The following is a 22,500-nucleotide window of genomic DNA, read 5'->3' on the forward strand; positions in this document are numbered from 1 at the left end:
GTGGATAGGACAAGAAGTTTGGTTTAGAAGATCATTAATGAATAATAAGAAGAGAGTGGGTAACAGGACAGAACCCTGAGGAACACCACTGTTAATAGATTTAGGAGAAGAACAGTGACCGTCTACCACAGCAGCAATAGAACGGTCAGAAAGGAAACTTGAGATGAAGTTACAGAGAGAAGGATAGAAACCGTAGGAGGGTAGTTTGGAAATCAAAGCTTTGTGCCAGACTCTATCAAAGGCTTTTGATATGTCCAAGGCAACAGCAAAAGTTTCACCAAAGTCTCTAAAAGAGGATGACCAAGACTCAGTAAGGAAAGCCAGAAGATCACCAGTAGAGCGGCCTTGACGGAACCCATACTGGCGATCAGATAGAAGGTTGTGAAGTGATAGATGTTTAAGAATCTTCCTGTTGAGGATAGATTCAAAAACTTTAGATAAGCAGGAAATTAAAGCAATAGGACGGTAGTTTGAGGGATTAGAGCGGTCACCCTTTTTAGGAACAGGTTGAATGTAGGCAAACTTCCAGCAAGAAGGAAAGGTAGATATTGACAGACAGAGCTGAAAGAGTTTGACTAGGCAAGGTGCAAGCACGGAGGCACAGTTTCGGAGAACAATAGGAGGGACCCCATCAGGTCCATAAGCCTTCCGAGGGTTTAGGCCAGCGAGGGCATGGAAAACATCATTACGAAGAATTTTAATGCGTGGCATGAAGTAGTCAGATGGTGGAGGAGAGGGAGGAACAAGCCCAGAATCGTCCAAGGTAGAGTTTTTAGCAAATGTTTGAGCAAAGAGTTCAGCTTTAGAAATAGATGTGATAGCAGTGGTGCCATCTGGTTGAAGTAGAGGAGGGAAAGAAGAAGAAGCAAAGTTATTGGAGATATTTTTGGCTAGATGCCAGAAATCACGAGGGGAGTTAGATCTTGAAAGGTTTTGACATTTTCTGTTAATGAAGGAGTTTTTGGCTAGTTGGAGAACAGACTTGGCATGGTTCCGGGCAGAAATATAAAGTGCATGAGATTCTGGTGAAGGAAGGCTTAAGTACCTTTTGTGGGCCACCTCTCTATCATGTATAGCACGAGAACAAGCTGTGTTAAACCAAGGTTTAGAAGGTTTAGGACGAGAAAAAGAGTGAGGAATGTACGCCTCCATGCCAGACACTATCACCTCTGTTATGCGCTCAGCACACAAAGACGGGTCTCTGACACGGAAGCAGTAGTCATTCCAAGGAAAATCAGCAAAATACCTCTTCAGGTCCCCCCAACTAGCAGAGGCAAAACGCCAGAGGCACCTTCGCTTAGGGGGATCCTGAGGAGGGATTGGAGTGATAGGACAAGATAAAGATATGAGATTGTGATCGGAGGAGCCCAACGGAGAAGAAAGGGTGACAGCATAAGCAGAAGGATTAGAAGTCAGGAAAAGGTCAAGAATGTTGGGCGTATCTCCAAGACGGTCAGGAATACGAGTAGGGTGTTGCACCAATTGCTCTAGGTCATGGAGGATAGCAAAGTTGTAGGCTAGTTCACCAGGATGGTCAGTGAAGGGAGAGGAAAGCCAAAGCTGGTGGTGAACATTGAAGTCTCCAAGAATGGATATATATATATATATATATATATATATATATATATATATATATATATATATATATATATATATATATATATATATATATATATATATATATATATATATATATATATGTGTGTGTGTGTGTGTGTGTGTGTCTGTCTGTCTGTGTATGTGGGTCTGTCTCTGTGTGTGTGTGTGTAATAATAATAATAATAATAGTAAACGGTTTATTATTTAGGCAGTTAACAAACTGAAAATGTACAGAGGGAGTCGGGAAATACTTAACATTAATCCTAAAGGTAAGTCTAATCTAGAAGGGACTATTGATTGATGGCTCGCACCATGGTGGAAATCGCGCTGAGTCTGTACCGGTCCGTGCGCGGCGCCTTTGGGTGCGTTATCTTGTTGTGGTATCTGGTGGCACGGACCGGACGAGGCGCGTCAGGCGGCAGCATGTGTCTGAGACGTGGATGATGCAGTAGTCCCCTTCCAAACTTCTCCAGAGCCTCTCGGTGCCTGGTGGATAGTCTGGACAGACTCAGGGTGGTTAGGGTTTCTTCATAGGTGGTGTAGGCATGGCCAACGATGACCCTGCACGCCCTTTTCTGCACACTCTCTAGCTGTAGCTGTTGAGTGTGTGTGAGGGAGGAGGACCACGATGGGGAGGCGTACATGAGTTTGGGGAAGATGAAGGTGAGGTATACCCCTTAACTCATCTCTCGGCGTCCCCAGCGACCTGAATATGCGTAGCATGTACAGCCTGTAGGTAGCTGATCTTACGGTGCTAGTGACATGCTGCTTCCAAGTCAGCCGGTCGTCCACAGTGACTCCGCGAAGCTTGGCACATCGGACCACCTGGAGAGGGTGAGAGCCCACTGTGAGCTGGAGAGGGGGCACTGGTACTGAGGAGGTACAGAAATGCATCACCACAGTTTTGCTGTGGTTAATGGTCATCCTGCTTTCCTCCGTCCACGTCTGCAGTCGCTTCAGAATTGCTTGCAGTGGCGAGTAGTCCGGGTTCTTGGTGGAAACTGGGACGCCCACGTTGCAGTCGTCCACATACATCCAGCGATGGGGGGTGTCAGTGAGGGAGTCGTTAAGAACATAAGAAGAACATAAGAACATAAGAAATAAGGAAAGCTGCAAAAAGCGACCAGGCTTACACGTGGCAGTCCCTGTATGAAATATACCTACCTATTTCCATCTGTTATTCCCATCAATAAACTTGTCATAAAAATTTGTTAATGAGGAGGAGGAAGCATAGAGGACCCATCTTGGTGTCCTGGGGGACCCCACATGTCAGCTGTTGGAAATTAGAGACAGAACCCTGATAGCGAACGGCCTGACGCATCCCTGTGAGGAAGTCGGCTAGCCACGCTATCAAGTTAGGAAGGAGGCCTAGACTTACTGCATTGCTGATGACAACAGTGTGATCAACAAGATCAAAGGCTTTTTTGAAGTCCACAAAAGCAACAGCTAGAGAGGTGTTTCGCTTGTCCAGGTGGCTGTGGATGAATTCAAGGAAGCTGGTCAGGTAATGGGAGGTGGATGTGGCTTTAATATTTCCAAATTGTCTGATATCCACGGTATTACAAATTTTGGTGTAGGCCCAGTCACACACAAAATCTTCACAAATAAGGCTAGGGATGGGGGTGATAGAGACTGGCCTGAGGTCATCGAGTGACTGTGGACTGGAAGTTTTGGGGATGGGGGTGACGTAAGATGTCTTCCAGCCCGCGGGGCAAGAGTGATGAGAGAGTGAAGCGTTTATTATGGAGCATAGCGGTGTTGCTAGCCCTACAGCAAACTCCTTGTAGATTTTTATAGGAAGGTCAGTGGGTGTGGTAGATCTTGGTTTGAATTTGAGTATTCTCTTAAAAACATCCACCACCTGGACAAAGGAGGGAGGGGAGGGAGCGGGAAGATAGGAAGGAAGCGGAGTGGTGTTGAGGGGAGGAAAGGTTTGACAGCAGCAAAGTGATCGTTCATCTCCTGAGCCGCGACATTAGCAGGAAGTTGTGAAGTGCAAGGAAGAAATGAAGTGTGCTTTTGTAGGCCACACAAAGCTTTGATCTTAGCGTAGCACTCTCTGTTGTTGGTCAGCTTGAGGTGGTGTATCTTGTCTGGGTAATAGCTTGCCTTTGCAGCCTTAATCTCCCTGATCACTCTGTTTCTTAGTTTCCTGTATAGGACCGGGCAGGAGTGGAACGCCCAGGTCCGCTGACGCATGAGTCTTTTAATGCGGGGCGTCATCCAGGGGGCATCAGACGGGTGCGCTGTGACGTTCTTGGCTGAGAAGTAGCGGTGGAAGGCTTCTGTGTTGGTGGCGACGTAATTTTGCCATTTTAAGTGGACGTCCTCCACATTCAGCACCTCGCTCCACGGGTGTTGTGTCACCCACTGCCCATATTCCCGCATGGCTGAGTCAGGCATGGGGCGGTGGGTCCTGGCGACAGCTGACCGGGGGATCGAGGTGGTGGGTGTGGGTGTCCACAGTATGGAGAGGTGGGTGCTATGTCCCATGGGAAGCAGCGGCTTGGGGGGCGAGTACTGCTGGCCCAAGTCTGTCAGTATAAGGTCGAGGATGGCTTGCTGGTGGGTGGGAAAGTCCACGACCTGGGTGAGGTGTAGCTGGTGTAGGATATCGTTGATATCTAATCTGTTAAAGTCCCCACAGATGACCAGTTTGGCGGCAGGATACCTCACCCTCAAGGCATCAGCAGTGTCGATGATGTGAGCGGTGAGTAACTGTGCTGTGGTGGCTCGTGGGGGGTGGTACACGACGCACACGATTATGGAGGCCGTGTTTCTGGGATGGCAGGGGGGCGTGACTCTCACCCACAGGGCCTCCACACCGTCAGGGATATCGACAGGGAGGTGTGAGGGGCTGAGGGCAGAGCGGCAGAAAACGGCCACTTCCCCCCCCACCCCCTGCATCCTGACCTGAGGTGATGGTAAAGCTGGTAGTCCTGCATCGTGCACACCGCAGGAACAATCTGCCACGCCTCAGTAACTGCCACAATGTCCGCACAAGTAGAACTCACCGCCACAATCAACTCGTCCATCTTGTTGGTCAGAGACGTCGCATTAAATAAGAGGAGGGAGGGAAGACTATACCACACATGCGGCACTTCAATGTGCTTGTATTCCTTCTTCTCCACCCTGCGGTCTTCTCTGGCACTGGAGGTCACTACCTTGATGGGACGCACATGTTTCCCACCCCTCGAGCCGCGGTTCCGAAATAGTTTCAAGGTCTTAAGGCACTTTATCACGTTGGGCGGTGGGTAACCGGATCCACGCCTACGACGCAGGAGGTAGTTGCGTTCGTACGTTTGCACTGAAGCACACATTATTCTTTATGTGTCAACATGCACTCGCTAAATGTGTTCACAATTACAACAATCCCATCAGGGCGAGCCTAAAACTAAAAGCTAAAAGTTGAAAACAGAAAAAAATCACTAGGGGGCGGGGAAGGCCAACAAGCTGGCCGAGGCTGCCCAAGAGCGCCAAAGGTCACACGTCCTGCCAGTGTGAGGTCAAGACTGTGTGTGTGTGTGTGTGTGTGTGTGTGTGTGTGTGTGAAGAGTACTCTTCATGTTCCAGGAAAGAAGACATGTCCTGTGCGGGAGCTCAATGACCTCAATGACTTCTATGAATACATCTTCACGAGGAGGGTTCCATGTGATTTCAAGGTATGTGTTTTTGGTACCGTTATGAGCTTAAAATTTAGAATTCATGGTATTCTAGAAGTAATTCAATAAAAGTGTCCTTGGAATTGTATAATAAGAACATAAGAACATAAGAAATAAGGGAAGCTGCAAGAAGCGACCAGGCTTACACATGGCAGTCCCAGTATGAAATATACCTACCTATTTCCATCTGTTATCCCCATCCATAAACTTGTCTAATCTTCTCTTAAAGCTCTTTAGTGTCCTAGTACTAACTACATGATTACTGAGTCCGTTCCACTCATCTACCACTCTATTTGAAAACCAATTTTTTCCTATCTCCTTCCTAAACCTAAATTTTTTAAGCTTGAACCCGTTATTTCTTGTTCTACCCTGGTTGCCGATCTTAAGAATTTTGCTTACATCTCCCTTGTTATAACCCTTATACTACTTAAAGACTTCTATCAGGTCCCCTCTTAACCTACGTCTCTCTAAAGAATGTAAATTTAACAGCTTCAACCTCGGCTCGTAAGGAATACTCCTCATCCCCTGTATCCTTTTAGTCATTCTCCTCTGTACCGATTCTAATAGACCTATATCTTTCCTGTAATGTGGGGACCAGAACTGCACAGCGTAGTCTAGATGAGGTCTGACCAGCGCCAAGTATAACTTTAATATTACTTCCGGCCTTCTACTTTTAACACTCCTAAAAATTAATCCTAGTACCCTATTTGCCTTGTTTCTGGCTTCTATGCATTGTTTCCCTAGACGGAGTTCAGAGCTAACTATGACTCCTAAATCTTTCTTGTACCCTGTACCTACCAGAGTTTGGTTGTTTAATGTGTACCTATTGTGAGGGTTTCCTCTACCTACGCTAAGCACTTTGCATTTATTGATATTAAATTGCATTTGCCATCTATCCGTCCATTCATTCATTCTATCTAAATCTGCCCGCAAGGCGATGCCATCCGATTCTGACCTAATTAATCTACCTATCTTTGTGTCATCCGCAAATTTACTAATATCACTACTAATTCCACTATCCAAGTCATTGATATATATTAGAAATAACAATAGCCCTAATACTAATCCCTGTGGCACCCCACTAATTACATGACCCCACTCAGATTTCGAACTGTTTATTACCACTCTCTGTCGCCTGTTACCAAGCCATGACCCTATCCAGCCTAACACCTTCCCATCCATCCCGTGTGCCCTAACCTTTCTCATGTATGTATATGTGTGTGTTTGTGTGTGTGTAATAATAATAATAATAATAAACGGTATATTATTCAGGCAGTTAACAAACTGAAAATGTATATAGGGGATGGGGAAATACTTAACATTAATCCTAAAGGTAAATCTAATATAGAAGGGACTATTGATTGATGGCTCGCACCATGGTGGGAATCGCACTGAGTCTGTACCGGTCCGTGCGCGGCGCCTTTAGGGGTGTTATCTTGTTGTGGTGTCTGGTAGCACGGACCGGGCGAGGCGCGTCGGGCGGCAGCATGTTTCTGAGACGTGGATGATGCAATAGTCCCCTTCCAAACTTCTCCAGAGTCTCTCGGTGCCTGGTGGATAGTCTGGACAGACTCAGGGTGGTCAGGGCTTCTTCATAGGTGGTGTATGCAGGGCCAAGGATGACCCTGCACGCCCTTTTCTGCACACTCTCTAGCTGTAGCTGTTGAGTGTGTGTGAGCGAGGAAGACCACGCTGGGAAGGCGTACATGAGTTTGGGCAGGATGAAGGTGAGGTACACCCCCCTTAACTCATCTGTCGGCGTCCCCAACGACCTGAGTCTGCGCAGCATGTACAGTCTGTGGGTAGCTGATCTTACGGTGCTGGCGACATGCTGCTTCCAGGTCAGCTGGTCGTCCACCGTGACTCCGAGAAGCTTGGCACATCGGACCATCTGGAGGGGGTGAGGGCTCACTGTTAGCTGGCGATGGGGCATTGGTACCGAGGAGGTACAGAAATGCATCACCACAGTTTTGCTGTGGTTGATGGTCATCCTGCTCTCCTCCGTCCACGTCTACAGTCGCTCCAGAATTGCTTGCAGTGGCGAGTAGTCCGGGTTCTTGGTGGAAACTGGGACGCCCACGGTGCAGTCGTCCACATACATCCAGCGATGGGGGGTGTCAATGAGGGCGGCGTTAATGAGAAAGATGAAGCATAGAGCACCCATCTTGGTCCCCTGGGAGATCCCACATGTCAGCTGTTGGAAATTAGAGACAGAGCCCTGATAGCGAACGGCCTGACGCATCCCTGTGAGGAAGTAGGCTATCCACGCTATCAGATTAGGAGGGAGACCCAGACTTACTGCCTTGCTGATGACAACAGTGTGATCAACAAGATCAAAAGCTTTTTTGAAGTCCACAAAAGCAACAGCTAGAGAGGTGTTTCGCTTGTCCAGGTGGCTGTGGATGAATTCAAGGAAGCTGGTCAGGTAATGGGAGGTGGAGGTGGCTTTAATATTTCCAAACTGTCTGATATCCACGGTATTACAAATTTTGGTGTAGGCCCAGTCTTACACAAAATCTTCACAAATGGATGAGGGTGATAGAGACTGGCCTGAGGTCATTGAGTGACTGTGGACTGGAAGTTTTAGGGGTTGGGGGTGACATAAGATATCTTCCAGTCCGCGGGACAAGAGTGTTGGGAGAGTGAGGCGTTTATTATGGAGCATAGCGGTGTTGCTAGCTCTACAGCAAATTCCTTGTAGATTTTTATAGGAAGGTCAGTGGGTGTGGTGGATCTTGGTTTGAATTTGAGTATTTTCTTAAAAACATCCACCGCCTGGACACTGGGGGGGATGGGAGGGAGCGGGAAGATAGGCAGGAAGCGGAGTGGTGTGGAGGGGAGGAAAGGTTTGACAGATAGCAGCAAAGTGACCGTTCATCTCCTGAGCTGCGAGATTAGCAGGAAGGTGTGAGGTGCAAAGAAGAGATGAAGTGTGCTTTGTAGGCCACACAAAGCCTTGATCTTAGCGTACCACTGTCTGTTGTTGGTGAGCTTGAGGTGGTGTATCTTGTCTGGGTAATAGCTCGCCTTTGCAGCCTTAATCTCCCTGATCACTCTGTTTCTTAATTTCCTGTATAGGACCGGGCAGGAGTGGAACGCCCAGGTCCGCTGACGCATGAGTCTTTTAATGTGGGGCGTCATCCAGGGGGCATCAGACAGGTGCGTTGTGACTTTCTTGGCTGGGAAGTAGCGGTGGAAGGCTTCTGTGGTGGTGGCGACGTAATTTTGCCATTTTAAGTGGACGTCCTCCACATCCAGCACCTCGGTCCACGGGTGGTGTGTCACCCACTGCCCAAATTCCCGCATGGCTGAGTCAGGCATGGGGCGGTGGGTCTCGGTGACAGCTAACCGGGGGGTCGAGGTGGTGGGTGTGGGTGTCCACAGTATGGAGAGGTGGGTGTTCCGTCCCATGGGACGCAGCGGCTTGGGGGGCGAGTACTGCTGGCCCAAGTCTGTCAGTATAAGGTCGAGGATGGCTTGCTGGTGGGTGGGGAAGTCCACGACCTGGGTGAGGTGTAGCTGGTGTAGGATATCGTTGATATCTAATCTGTTAAAGTCCCCACAGATGACCAATTTGGCGGCAGGATACCTCACCCTCAAGGCATCAGCAGTGTCGATGATGTGAGTGGTGAGTAACTGTGCTGTGGTGGCTCGTGGGGGGTGGTACACGACGCACACGATGATGGAGGCCGTGTTTCTGGGATGGCAGGGGGGCGTGACTCTCACCCACAGGGCCTCCACACCGTCAGGGATATCGACAAGGAGGTGTGAGGGGCTGAGGGCAGAGCGGCAGAATACGGCCACCCCCCCCACCCTGCGTCCTGACCTGAGGTGATGGTAGAGCTGGTAGTCCTGCATCGTGCACACCTCAGGAACAATCTGCCACGCCTCAGTAACCGCCACAATGTCCGCACAAGTAGAACTCACCGTCACATCTCGTCAATCTTTTTGGCCAGAGACGTCGCAATAAATAAGAGGAGGGAGGGAAGACTATACCACACACGCGGCACTTCAATGTGCCTGTATTCCTTCTTCTCCACCCTGCGGTCTTCTCTGGCACTGGAGGTCACTACCTTGATGGGACGCACATGTTTCCCTCCCCTCGAGCCGCGGTTCCGAAATAGTTTCAAGGTCTTAAGGCACTTTATCACGCTGGGCGGCGGGTAACCGGATCCACGCCTACGACGCAGGAGGTAGTTGCGTTCGTACGTTTGCACTGAAGCACACATTATTCTTTATGTGTCACCACGCACTCGCTAAATGTGTTCACAAATACAACAATCCCACCAGGGCGAGCCCAAAACTAAAAGCTAAAAGTTGAAAACAGAACAAACTGAGGTCACTATCACTAGGGGGCGGGGAAGGCCAACAAGCTGGCCGAGGCTTCCCGAGAGCGCCAAGGGTCACATGTCCTGTGTGTGTGTGTGTGTGTGTGTGTGTGTGTGTGTGTGTGTGTGTGTGTGTGTGTTAAGTGTTTTTTTCCATTATGTGTGATCACTAAGTCAGCATTTATTATTTCCATTAAAGATATTTTCTTTATATCTTATATGAGCCTTATTCTTTTTTGAAATCTTGTGGATGACGCCGAAGCTAGTAATGTTCGGAGTGACTGGACACGGTCGAGGCGTCGCTCTGGGCTGAGAGGCGCTGATTGGATGATACAGTGCGACTAGTAAGCTTGTTGTGTGGTGGCGGTAGGAGGCGCAGATTGGTTGGATCCGGTTGGCTGGTGGGCTCAGTCTGTGGCGGCAGTGTTTGTTCCCTTCTCATGCTCGGCAGAGCATGTAAATCCTTGGCCTGTACATTGAACATGGGATTGAATTGTTTTATATACAGTGCCTCAATCTGACTTTTTTGTGACTCAAATATTCTATTCTTCTCAGCTTCTTCCTTCTCTCTTTCTTCCTCAAGTATCTTCATTTCTTTCTCATACATTCTCCCCTATGTCTTCTCCGCTTCAAGCCTCCTGGCTTCCCTAGCCTCCTGAGCCTTCAATCTTCTTTCCTCAGTTTCTGAGTCAAGCCTTCTCATTTCTCTCTCCCTCTCAGTCGCTAGCTCCATTCTCTTTACCTCTAATTTAAACCTCATCTCAGACATTCCTTCAATCTGAAAAAAAAAAATCAATACTGTGGTTAGGACTTGGATATCCTAGGACACTATTTGTGGGCTGTGTCCTCACACCGAATTGGGCAAGATCTACCCTGCCGCTTCCGGCAGGGCCAGGAGACTTAGGGCACGAGCCACTCCAGCTACTAGTCTTCCCTCTCATGGTGTAGTGTGAACACAGGCACACAAAGGACAACCAAACAAACGACAAGCAACTGTCTTTCCACACGTGGCTACGAACCTTCCAGTGATCCTGGCGAGGTCGCCAATTTTTGTTACAACACTAGATTCAACCCCTATCACAGCTGTCACTAACTCGAGTCAGCTTCCCTAAGCTACCTCTTGTGTAGGTTAGTGCGGAGTCCAAATACACGTTACAGGGTTCTTCTGTTCGCCACTCCGTTTCTACATGCTCACCAAGAAAAATGTCAACAAACGCACACCAGACGCTGCACATCCTCCATCTGATGGGAAAGAATCGTAAAACAACGTGCATAGGGGCACAGCTATGACAAAAGACACGCACCTCTATAAGGTTTATAAACATATGTGAGTTAGCTCCCATGACTGACGCCCACAGACTGTCGGCCAGCAGTACACTTACAGTCTCTTAGAGGACGGCAAAGTACCACCTAAACATGGTGAAACCCATGGAGAGAGGAAACAACCACTGTTCAACAGAGAATCTTTATATCTTCTGGCTCCAAAACTCTCAACAGAACTCTGAATCCCAGTAGTATTTAACGTTACAAAACGACGATGGCCCAAAGACAAGATAACAGACAAGGATGGGGAAGGGTACTCGTTGTCACAACTCTATCTGGCACAACACTCAGTTAGCCCCGCAACTGGTGTCTATCCTACTTGATAGAAAGGGACGTGCTGCCGTTAGCTCATATGCAATACTAGCTAATAAGCGCCCTCTAATATATATCCCAATCCTGTGCCAATACTCTGTCACTTGCAACAACTTAATTGCTTCTTTCCTGCACGACGCACGAAGCCCCACTTGACAAAGGAAGCAGCGTCAACTTGCGCTCTCTAAAGCGTAAGTGAATCACATGACAAAGTATAAAAAGGGAGAGGGCATGCAGCCAGCTTGCTTTTGTCACTTATATCAGTAGCTCGTTTCACAAAGAAGATTTTCTTAAGAAAATTAATAAGGGCTAACTACAAGGGCTGGGTGAGGTCTGGCTATGTTATAGGGAAGATCAACACTTCTAAAAAGATAATATATCGGACACAACATGAGGGAAGAAAAGGAGATTGTTGAAATTAATTTAAGAACAAGATTAGTTAGACCCATGAGCTTTTAAAGTAACTGAACGAGAGTGGATAGGTAGTTATCGCACCTCAAGAACATTCTGTTCTCATCTCTCTCTCTCTCTCTCTGTATATATATATATATATATATATATATATATATATATATATATATATATATATATATATATATATATATATATATATATATATATATATATATATATATATATATATATTGTCATGACCAGATCCAACCTTTCTTACAGTGGCTTCGATTTGGGTTAGCTCTCGTTAAGCTACCACCATTGCAGCCCAGTATGGGGTGAATTACGACCTGAATTACAGGCCAATTCACTGGTCGCACAGAGTTATACCCTCACGATCCCCACCGTCTCTACTCACAGAGAAAATATAAGGCAAACTTCTAACACTTACTGAGAAAGGACTCACAAATACACAGCACAGGAAGGAGAGACACATGTCCGACACGAATAGAGCACATCAGCATATCAGCATATCATAGCATATCATCAACAGCATATCATATGAGTAAATCCCTCGAAACAAGATCCACCCGCTGCTCAATAACAGGGAGGAGGCAGTAGACACCTGCCGAAACGATAATTACTCCCAGTGAGGTCTAAAGCACTGTTCAGGGAGTGCTGTGAACTTATCATTAAACCCAGCTGTGACCTCACTGAACGTTTCCCTTTGTGTCTCACAACACAAGGGGGCAGTCACAGCCTGCCCTCTAAAGACAACTCCCTTCCTTCACACAAAACTACAAGCACCTAATAACAGAAACACCTTTCACTCAAAAATTTTAAAATCATCATGGCGACTCCTACACCAGCCTCGGAGTCCCCATCTGGGGAGAGGACCATAAATGTCCCCAGGTCGGACTGCCTTTCTGTCGACGACCTTAAGTGTCTTGACACCCAACTCAACTTTTTCTTCATTAACTTCTGCAACATCCGCTGTCTAAGATCTAATTTTCAATCTGTAGAACACCACCTCTCCTCTTCTAAACTTCATTTTCTTTTCCTCATACTCCGTCCATGTACGGAGTATGCTTCACATGTTTGGGGGGGTTCCACTCATACTGCTCTTCTAGACAGGGTGGAATCAAAAGCTTTTCGTCTCATCAACTCCTCTCCTCTAACTGACTGTCTTCAGCCTCTCTCTCATCGCCGCAATGTTACATATCTAGCTGTTTTCTACCGCTATTTTTATGCTAACTGCTCTTCTGATCTTGGTTACTGCATGATTCCCCTCCTTCCTCGGCTTCGCTGCACAAGACTTTCTTCTTTCTCTTACCCCTATTCTGTCCACCTCTCTAACGCAAGAGTTAGCCAGTATTCTCAATCATTCATCCCTTTCTCTGGGAAACTCCGGAACTTCCTGCCTGCTTCTGTATTTCCACCTTCGTATGACTTTAATTCCTTCAAGAGGGAGGTTTCAAGACACTTATCCTTCAATTTTTGACTACCGGTTTGGATCCTTTTTATGGGACTGGCATTTCAATGGGCATTTTTTTTTTAATCGTATTTTTGTTGCCCTTAGTCAGTGTCCCTCTTACATAAAAAAAAAAAAAAAAGGGAAAGAAAGAAAATAGGACATCCCAGCTTCGTGTTTAAACAATCTTTGATTTCTCGGAAGGCAGACTCTGCCCCTCTAAATAGCAACGAATCTGGATAAACAGAAGAAAAATCAAACAAGGAGCACATATTAAAAAAAATTTACCCTCTGGCCAGAAACACTGAAAGTAAAACACAACAAAGGATTAGTCGCATTTGGACGACTTACCCACCGCACGCAGAGGATGTGGCATATATATTTCATATATTATAGGATACAAAATACAGAGTTTGCAGAGTTGAAGAAAATTAATTAATGCATGTTTACTTAATCATCTATTAAATTACACCTTTTATTCATTTCCTCTCATTTCCTTTCAATCTTTTGTGCCAAGAGTTCTGCGCAGAGCAGAAGTAGGGAGAGAATTTTGTAGTGACTGTGTATGTATCATGTAAATGTGTAAAAGTTTGTATGTGTGTACTGTGTAATAGTATTGTATGAATGTACTATGAAGCAGTCTGGCAGGCAAGGAGAGAGAGAGAGAGAGAGAGAGAGAGAGAGAGAGAGAGAGAGAGAGAGAGAGAGAGAGAGAGAGAGAGAGAGAGAGAGAGAGAGAGAGAATTGACTGTGTACTGTGTACTGTGTAATTACTGTTCAAATATTAAACCAAAACAATAAAAAACATGATTTTTTATACAACAGCATAAAGTTTATGACCTTATATCTACGAGTAGATTTTCAGCACTTCATGAATATAACAAAATAGATCTTTTACTTCATGTCCTCTCTCCATTAGTGTATTCATATTACTAAAATCTAATGTGTTATATCTTGTTCCTGCAATCCCTAGACAGAACACAATCTAAAAGAACATGTGACTCATCTTGTACTACATTCTCATCACATGAGCACTGCCGCAGTTCCACCTGTGTTCCGTTCCTCCTTCATGTCTCAATCTTCAGGTCGTGAGACATTAGGCGGAGCCTAGTCAGTGCTTGTCGCATATAGTCAGGAACGAATTCAGTGCTGGTACAGACTGGGTGCACAGATAATTGGGGGTTGATTATTATCCTGTAAGTTACATACTTGGAGGCTGAAGAGGTTTTTCTCTGACTCTTCTCTTGATTTCTTCTAGTGGGCTACTAATACCCTCGTATCGCAGTGGTTGTGTCACGAATCTGTACCCCTGGGTATTGGCCTCTCTGCATAGTTCATACGCGATATGGAAAGGTTCTTCATTATTTGGCACACTTAATTTACATTCGAGAAACTTCCGTCTCCTGCTGCCTATCACATTCTGTACAAGATGTATACCTGATTCAATCAGGTATACATATTTCCTTTCACTCAATAAGCATGTTACAGCTCTATTATACTGAAGTATCAGAGAGAGAGAGAGAGAGAGAGAGAGAGAGAGAGAGAGAGAGAGAGAGAGAGAGAGAGAGAGAGAGAGAGAGAGAGAGAGAAACTATTTTTACCGCCGCAACATTGTGGTCATATGGCGGTTACAAACCTTTAAAAGCAACGAAGTTTGCAATTTTTCTTTTAAATATCAGTATTAAAAACAAAATTATAGGTATGGTAAAAATGTTAAAAGACTGATATAAATGTAAACATAAAAAAGGCAATCGAAATATCCATAAAAAAAAAAAATAAAACTAAGAGGGAAAATGAAGCCAAGCCTCAGTAGCAGACGAATAAATTTCACAACCGTACTCCAATTTCGAAATAATGAGTTCGGTGCAAGGCTAGGAGGGCCTGTTTATCAGCGCCCCAAGCTTTAGAAGTGACAGCGCCTTTATATATATTCATACAAGATGACTTAAGAAAATGAAGGTGGGCTACCCAAGTCGGGCGTCTGTCGAATATAAATTCCAGGAAACGAGTTTCTTGTATAGATACATGTCTGGGTCATGGTGAACACCACGAAGGCGGCAAATATGCATGGCCACAGTCTTCGAAGCCGAGAAACGGAATCCTTAAATAAATTAAAATAATAATAATAATAATAATAATAATAATACTGCGAGATAGTGATGTTTATTAGGAAATGCCTCACAAATGGAAGATTCTAGAGACAATAAATTATCAGTCGTAGACCACATTTTCTTAAAACCGTATTGGAAAGGAGACAAGTAATTGCCTCTCCCAAAGTAAGACATAAGCCTGACATTATTCACCATCTTTTCCAGTAACTTACAAATGCATGAAATTAAAGAAATGGGGCAATTATTGGTCGTTAGCTTTGGAATGGGGATAATTACAGCAACACCACAATAAGATGGAAAGCCACCGGTACTCCAAATGTAATTATAGAGATCAAGTAAAACGTAAAAGTTTCATCGGCGCAAAAAGGAATATGGGATGTCATTGGGGCCCGGGGATGAATCCTGGCACTGGGACAAAAGTCGTACGTAGCTCAGAGAAAAGGTGACATCATAAGACTCTTCATCAAGGGAGGCAAAATTGACGCAAACAGCTTCCAAATGTCGAAGATGAAGTGCCATAAATGTAGTTGGATCCTTTATGGAGACACTTACAAAGTACTCAGCAAACGGGTGGCCAACTGTCTTTCGGTCTGCCACCGTCCCCATATCATGGGATGAAACAGGTGGGGGATGTGCAGAGCACTTCCCAGATATTATGCGGACTCTCTTGAAGACGTCAGTAAGTGGAGTGCGTACTGTGATGGAAAATACATAACTCTTCCAAGACTCCCATCCAAGAGAGAGAGAGAGAGAGAGAGAGAGAGAGAGAGAGAGAGAGAGAGAGAGAGAGAGAGAGAGAGAGAGAGAGAGAGAGAGAGAGAGAGAGAGAGAGAGATTGTGAACGTTTTTTTTTTTTTTTTATGTAGGAAGGATACTGGCCAAGGGCAACAAAAATCTAATAAAAAAAAAATGCCCACTGAAATGCCAGTCCCATAAAAGGGTCAAAGCAGTGGTCAAAAAATTGGTGGATAAGTGTCTTGAAACCTCCCTCTTGAAGGAATTCAAGTCATAGGAAGGTGGAAATACAGAAGCAGGCAGGGAGTTCCACAGTTTACCAGAGAAAGGGATGAATGAGTGAGAATACTGGTTAACTCTTGCGTTAGTGAGGTGGACAGAATAGGGGTGAGAGAAAGAAGAAAGTCTTGTGCAGCGAGGCCGCGGAAGGGGGGAGGCATGCTGTTAGCAAGATCAGAAGAGCAGTTAGCATGAAAATAGCGGTAGAAGACAGCTAGATATGCAACATTTCGGCGATGAGAGAGAGGCTGAAGACAGTCAGTTAGAGGAGAGGAGTTGATGAGACGAAAAGCTTTTGATTGCACCCTGTCTAGAAGAGCAGTATGAGTGGAACCCCCCCAGACATGTGAAGCATACTCCATACATGGACGGATAAGGCCCTTATACAGAGTTATCAGCTGGGGGGGTGAGAAAAACTGGCGGAGACGTCTCAGAAAACCTAACTTCATAGAAGCTGTTTTAGCTAGAGATGAGATGTGAAATTTCCAGTTCAGATTATAAGTAAGGGACAGACCGAGGATGTTCAGTGTAGAAGAGGGGGACAGTTGAGTGTCATTGAAGAAGAAAGGATAGTTGTCTGGAAGGTTGTGTCGAGTTGATAGATGGAGGAATTGAGTTTTTGAGGCATTGAACAATACCAAGTTTGTCCTGCCCCAATCAGAAATTTTAGAAAGATCAGAAGCCATGCGTTCTGTGGCTTCCCTGCGTCATATGTTTACCTCCTGAAGGGTTGGACGTCTATGAAAAGACGTGGAAAAGTGCAGGGAGGTATCATCAGCGTAGAAGTGGACAAGACAAGAAGTTTGGTTTAGAAGATCATTACTGAATAATAAGAAGAGAGTGGGTGACAGGACAGAACCCTGAGGAACACCACTGTTAATAGATTTAGGAGAAGAACAGTGACCGTCTACCACAGCAGCAATAGAACGGTCAGAAAGGAAACTTGAGATGAAGTTACAGAGCGAAGGATAGAAACCGTAGGAGGGTAGTTTGGAAATCAAAGCTTTGTGCCAGACTCTATCTAGAACGGTCACCCTTTTTAGGAACAGGTTGAATGTAGGCAAACTTCCAGCAAGAAGGAAAGGTAGATGTTGACAGAGAGAGCTGAAACAGTTTGACTAGGCAAGGTGCAAGCACGGAGGCACAGTTTCGGAGAACCATAGGAGGGACCCCATCAGGTCCATAAGTCTTCCGAGGGTTTAGGCCAGCGAGGGCATGGAAAACATCATTGCGAAGAATTTTAATAGGTGGCATGAAATAGTCAGAGGGTGGAGGAGAGGGAGGAACAAGCCCAGAATCGTCCAAGATAGAGTTTTTAGCAAAGTTTTAAGCAAAGAGTTCAGCTTTAGAAATAGATGTCATAGCAGTGGTGCCATCTGGTTGAAGTAGAGGAGGAAGAGAAGAAGAAGCAAAGTTATTAGAGATATTTTTGGCTAGATGCCAGAAATCACGAGGGGAGTTAGATCTTGAAAGGTTTTGACAGTTTCTGTTAATGAAGGAGTTTTTGGCTAGTTGGAGAACAGACTTGGCATGATTCCGGGCAGAAATATAAAGTGCATGAGATTCTGGTGATGGAAGGCTTAAGTACCTTTTGTGGGCCTCCTCTCTATCATGTATAGCACGAGAACAAGCTGTGTTAAACCAAGGTTTAGAAGGTTTAGGACGAGAAAAAGAGTGAGGAATGTATGTCTCCATGCCAGACACTATCACCTCTGTTATGAGCTCAGCACACAAAGACGGGTCTCTGACACGGAAGCAGTAGTCATTCCAAGGAAAATCAGCAAAATACCTCCTCAGGTTTCCCCAACTAGCAGAGGCAAAAACGCCAGAGGCACCTTCGTTTAGGGGGATCCTGAGGAGGGATTGGAGTGATAGGACAAGATAAAGATATGATATTGTGATCGGAGGAGCCCAACGGAGAAGAAAGGGTGACAGCATAAGCAGAAGGATTAGAGGTCAGGAAAAGGTCAAGAGTGTTGGGCGTATCTCCAAGACGGTCAGGAATACGAGTAGGGTGTTGCACCAATTGCTCTAGGTCAAGGAGGATAGCAAAGTTGTAGGCTAGTTCACCAGGATGGTCAGTGAAGGGAGAGGAAAGCCAAAGCTGGTGGTGAACATTGAAGTCTCCAAGAATGGAGATCTCTGCAAAAGGGAAGAGGGTCAGAATGTGCTCCACTTTGGAAGTTAAGTAGTCAAAGAATTTCTTATGGTCAGAGGAGTTAGGAGAGAGGTACACAGCACAGATAAATTTAGTATGAGAGTGACTCTGTAGTCGTAGCCAGATGGTGGAAAACTCGGAAGATTCAAGAGCGTGGGCACGAGAGCAAGTTAAGTCAATGCGCACATAAACGCAGCATCCAGCTTTGGATCGAAAATGAGGAAAGAGAAGGTAGGATGGAACAGAAAAAGGGGCTACTGTCAGTTGCCTCAGACACCTGAGTTTCAGTGAGGAAAAGAAGATGAGGTTTAGAAGAGGAGAGGTGGTGTTCTACAGATTGAAAATTAGATCTTAGACCGCTAATGTTGCAGAAGTTCATGAAGAAAAAGTTGAGGGGGGTGTCAAGACACTTAGGGTCGTCGACAGAAAGGTAGTCCGACCTGAGGATATTTATGGTCCCCTCCCCAGATGGGGACTCCGAGGCTGGTGTAGGAGTCGCCATGATGATTTTAAAATTTTTGAGTGAAGGGTGTGTGTGTTATTAGGTGCTTGTAGTTTTGTGTGGAGGAAGAGAGTTGTCTTTAGAGGGCAGGCTGTGACTGCCCCCTTGTGTTGTGAGACACAAAGGGAAACGTTCAGTGAGGTCACAGCTGGGTTTAATGATAAGTTCACAGCACCCCCTGAACAGTGCATTAGACCTCACTGGGAGTAATTATCGTTTCGGCGCACACACACACACGTGTGTGTGTGTGTGTGTGTGTGTGTGTGTGTGTGTGTGTGTGTGTGTGTGTGTGTGTGTGTGTGTGTGTGTGTGTGTGTGTGTGTGTGTGTGTGTGTGTGTGTGTGTGTGCGCGTGTAATAATAATAATAATAATAAACGGTTTATTATTTAGGCAGTTGACAAACTGAAAATGTACATAGGGGATGGGGAAAAACTTAACATTAATCCTAACGGTAAGACTAATCTAGGAGGGAAATACTATCGATTGATGGCTCGCACCATGGTGGGAATCGCACTGAGTCTGTAGCGGTCCGTGCGCGGCGCCTTCAGGGGCGTTATTTTGTTGTGGTGTCTGGTGGCACGGACAGGGCGAGGCGCGTCGGGCGGCAGCATGTCTCTGAGACGCGGATGATGCAGTAGTCCCTTCCCAAACTTCTCCAGAGCCTCTCGGTGCCTGGTGGATATTCTGGACAGACTCAGGGTGGTCAGGGCTTCTTCATAGGTGGTGTATGCAGGGCCAAGGATGACCCTGCACGCCCTTTTCTGCACACTCTCTAGCTGTAGCTGTTGAGTGTGTGTGAGGGAGGAGGACCACGCTGGGGAGGCGTACATGAGTTTGGGGAGGATGAAGGTGAGGTACACCCCCCTTAACTCATCTGTCGGCGTCCCCAGCGACCTGAGTCTGCGCAGCATGTACAGCCTGTAGGTAGCTGATCTCACGGTGCTGGCGACATGCTGCTTCCAGGTCAGCTGGTCGTCCACCGTGACTCCGAGAAGCTTGGCACATTGGACCACCTGGAGGGGGTGAGGGCCCACTGTGAGCCGGGGAGGGGGCACTGGTACAGAGGAGGTACAGAAATGCATCACCACAGTTTTGCTGTGGTTGATGGTCATCCTGCTCTCCTCTGTCCACGTCTGCAGTCGCTCCAGAATTGCTTGCAGTGGCGAGTAGTCCGGGTTCTTGTTGGAAACTGGGACGCCCACGGTGCAGTCGTCCACATACTTCCAGCGATGGGGGGTGTCGGTGAGGGCGTCGTTGATGAGGAGGAGGAAGCATAGAGGACCCATCTTGGTCCCCTGGGGGACTCCACATGTCAGCTGTTGGAAATTAGAGACAGAGCCCTGATAGCGAACGGCCTGACGTCTCCCTGTGAGGAAGTCGGCTAGCCACGCTATCAGATTAGGAGGGAGACCCAGACTTACTGCCTTGCTGATGACAACAGTGTGATCAACTAGATCAAAGGCTTTTTTGAAGTCGACAAAAGCAACAGCTAGAGAGGTGTTTCGCTTGTCCAGGTGGCTGTGGATGAATTCAAGGAAGCTGGTCAGGTAATGTGAGGTGGAGGTGGCTTTAATATTTCCGAATTGTCTGATATCCACGGTGTTACAAATTTTGGTGTATGCCCAGTCATATACAAAATCTTCACAAATAAGGCTAGGGATGGGGGTGATAGAGACTGGCCTGAGGTCATTGAGTGACTGAGGACTGGAAGTTTTGGGGATGGGAGTGACATAAGATGTCTTCCAGTCCGCGGGGCAAGAGTGTTGGGAGAGTGAGGCGTTTATTATGGAGCATAGCGGTGTTGCTAGCTCTACAGCAAATTCCTTGTAAATTTTTATAGGAAGGTCAGTGGGTGTGGTGGATCTTGGTTTAAATTTAAGTATTCTCTTAAAAACATCCATCGCCTGGACAGTGTGTGGAGGGGAGGGAGCGGGCAGATAGGCAGGAAGCGGAGTGGTGTGGAGGGGAGGAAAGGTTTGACAGATAGCAGCAAAGTGATCGTTCATCTCCTGAGCCGCGAGATTAACAGGAAGGTGTGAGGTGCAAGGAAGGGATGAAGTGTGCTTTTGTAAGCCACACAAAGCTTTGATCTTAGCGTACCACTGTCTGTTGTTGGTCAGCTTAAGGTGGTGTATCTTGTCTGGGTAATAGCTTGCCTTTGCATTCTTAATCTCCCTGATTACTCTGTTTCTTAGTTTCCTGTAAAGGACCGGGCAGGAGTGGAACGCCCAGGTCCGCTGACGCATGAGTCTTTTAATGCGGGGCGTCATCCAGGGAGCATCAGACGGGTGCGTTGTGACGCTCTTGGCTGGGAAGTAGTGGTGGAAGGCTGCTGTAGTAGTGGCGACGTAGTTTTGCCATTTTAAGTGGACGTCCTCCTCATCCAGCACCTCGGTCCACGGGTGTTGTGTCACCCACTGCCCAAACTCCCTCATGGCTGAGTCAGGCATGGGGCGGTGGGTCCTGGTGACAGCTGACCGGGGGGTCGAGGTGGTGGGTGTGGGTGACCACAGTATGGAGAGGTGGGTGCTCCGTCCCATGGGAGGCAGCGGCTTGGGTGGCGAGTACTGCTGGCCCAGGTCTGTGAGGATAAGGTCGAGGATGGCTTGCTGGTGGGTGGGGAAGTCCACGACCTGGGTGAGGTGTAGCTGGTGTAGGATATCGTTGATATCTAATCTGTTAAAGTCCCCACAGATGACCAGCTTGGCAGCAGGATACCTCACCCTCAGGGCATCAGCAGTGTTGATGATGTGAGCGGTGAGCAACTGTGCAGTGGCGGCTCGTGGGGGGTGGTACACGACGCAGACTATGATGGAGGCCGTGTTGTTGGGATGGGAGGGGGGCGTGACTCTCACCCACAGGGCCTCCACACCGGCAGGAATATCGACAGGGAGGTGTGAGGGGCTGAGGGCAGAGCGGCAGAAGACGGCCACTCCCCCCTGCGCCCTGACCTGAGGTGATGGTATAGCTGGTAGTCCTGCATCGTGCACACCTCAGGAACAATCTGCCACGCCTCAGTAACCGCCACAATGTCCGCACAAGTAGATCTCACCGTCACAATCACTTCGTCCATCTTGTTGGCCAGAGACGTTGCATTAAATAAGAGGAGTGAGGGAAGACTATACCACGTTCTCGGCACCTCAAAGTGTTTGTATTCCCTCTTCTCCACCCTGCGGTCGTCTCTGGCACTGGAGGTCACTACCTTGATGGGACGCACCACACTTTTGCCTCCTCTCGATCCACGGTTTCGAAATAGTTTTAAGGACTTAAGGCACTGTATCACGTTGGGTGGCGGGTACCCAGATCCTCGTCTACGACGCAGGAGGTAATTTCGTTCGTATGTTTGCACTGAAGCACTCATTTTTCTTTATGTATCACACGCATTCGCTACAAGTGTTCACAAAAACAACAATCCCACCAGATCGAGCCTCAAACTAAACGGTAAAAGTTGAAAACAGAAAAGTAAAAAAACAAAACAAACTGAGGTCACTATCACTAGGGGCGGGGAAGGCCAACAAGTAGGCCGAGGCTGCTCGAGAGCGCCAAGGTCACACGTCCTGCCCGTATGAGGTCAAGACGGTGTGTGTGTGTGTGTGTGTGTGTGTGTGTGTGTGTGTGTGTGTGTG

At 46.9% G+C, this 22,500-nt stretch overlaps 1 protein-coding gene across 2 annotated transcripts in view; it reads left to right on the forward strand.

Annotated features, from left to right (window-relative positions):
- The window catches only part of LOC135094070 (uncharacterized), a 114,888-nt gene that overhangs the window by 78,614 nt on the left and 13,774 nt on the right, over positions 1-22,500 (forward strand). For both annotated transcript variants that reach the window (XM_063993834.1, XM_063993833.1), the window contains exon 4: positions 5,173-5,261. In XM_063993834.1, coding sequence (XP_063849904.1) covers positions 5,173-5,261 — 89 coding nt within the window. The remainder of the gene's footprint in view (positions 1-5,172; positions 5,262-22,500) is intronic.

The sequence above is a fragment of the Scylla paramamosain genome, chromosome 44 (genome assembly GCF_035594125.1).
Source record: "Scylla paramamosain isolate STU-SP2022 chromosome 44, ASM3559412v1, whole genome shotgun sequence".
In the NCBI taxonomy this organism is placed as follows: Eukaryota; Metazoa; Arthropoda; class Malacostraca; order Decapoda; family Portunidae; genus Scylla; species Scylla paramamosain.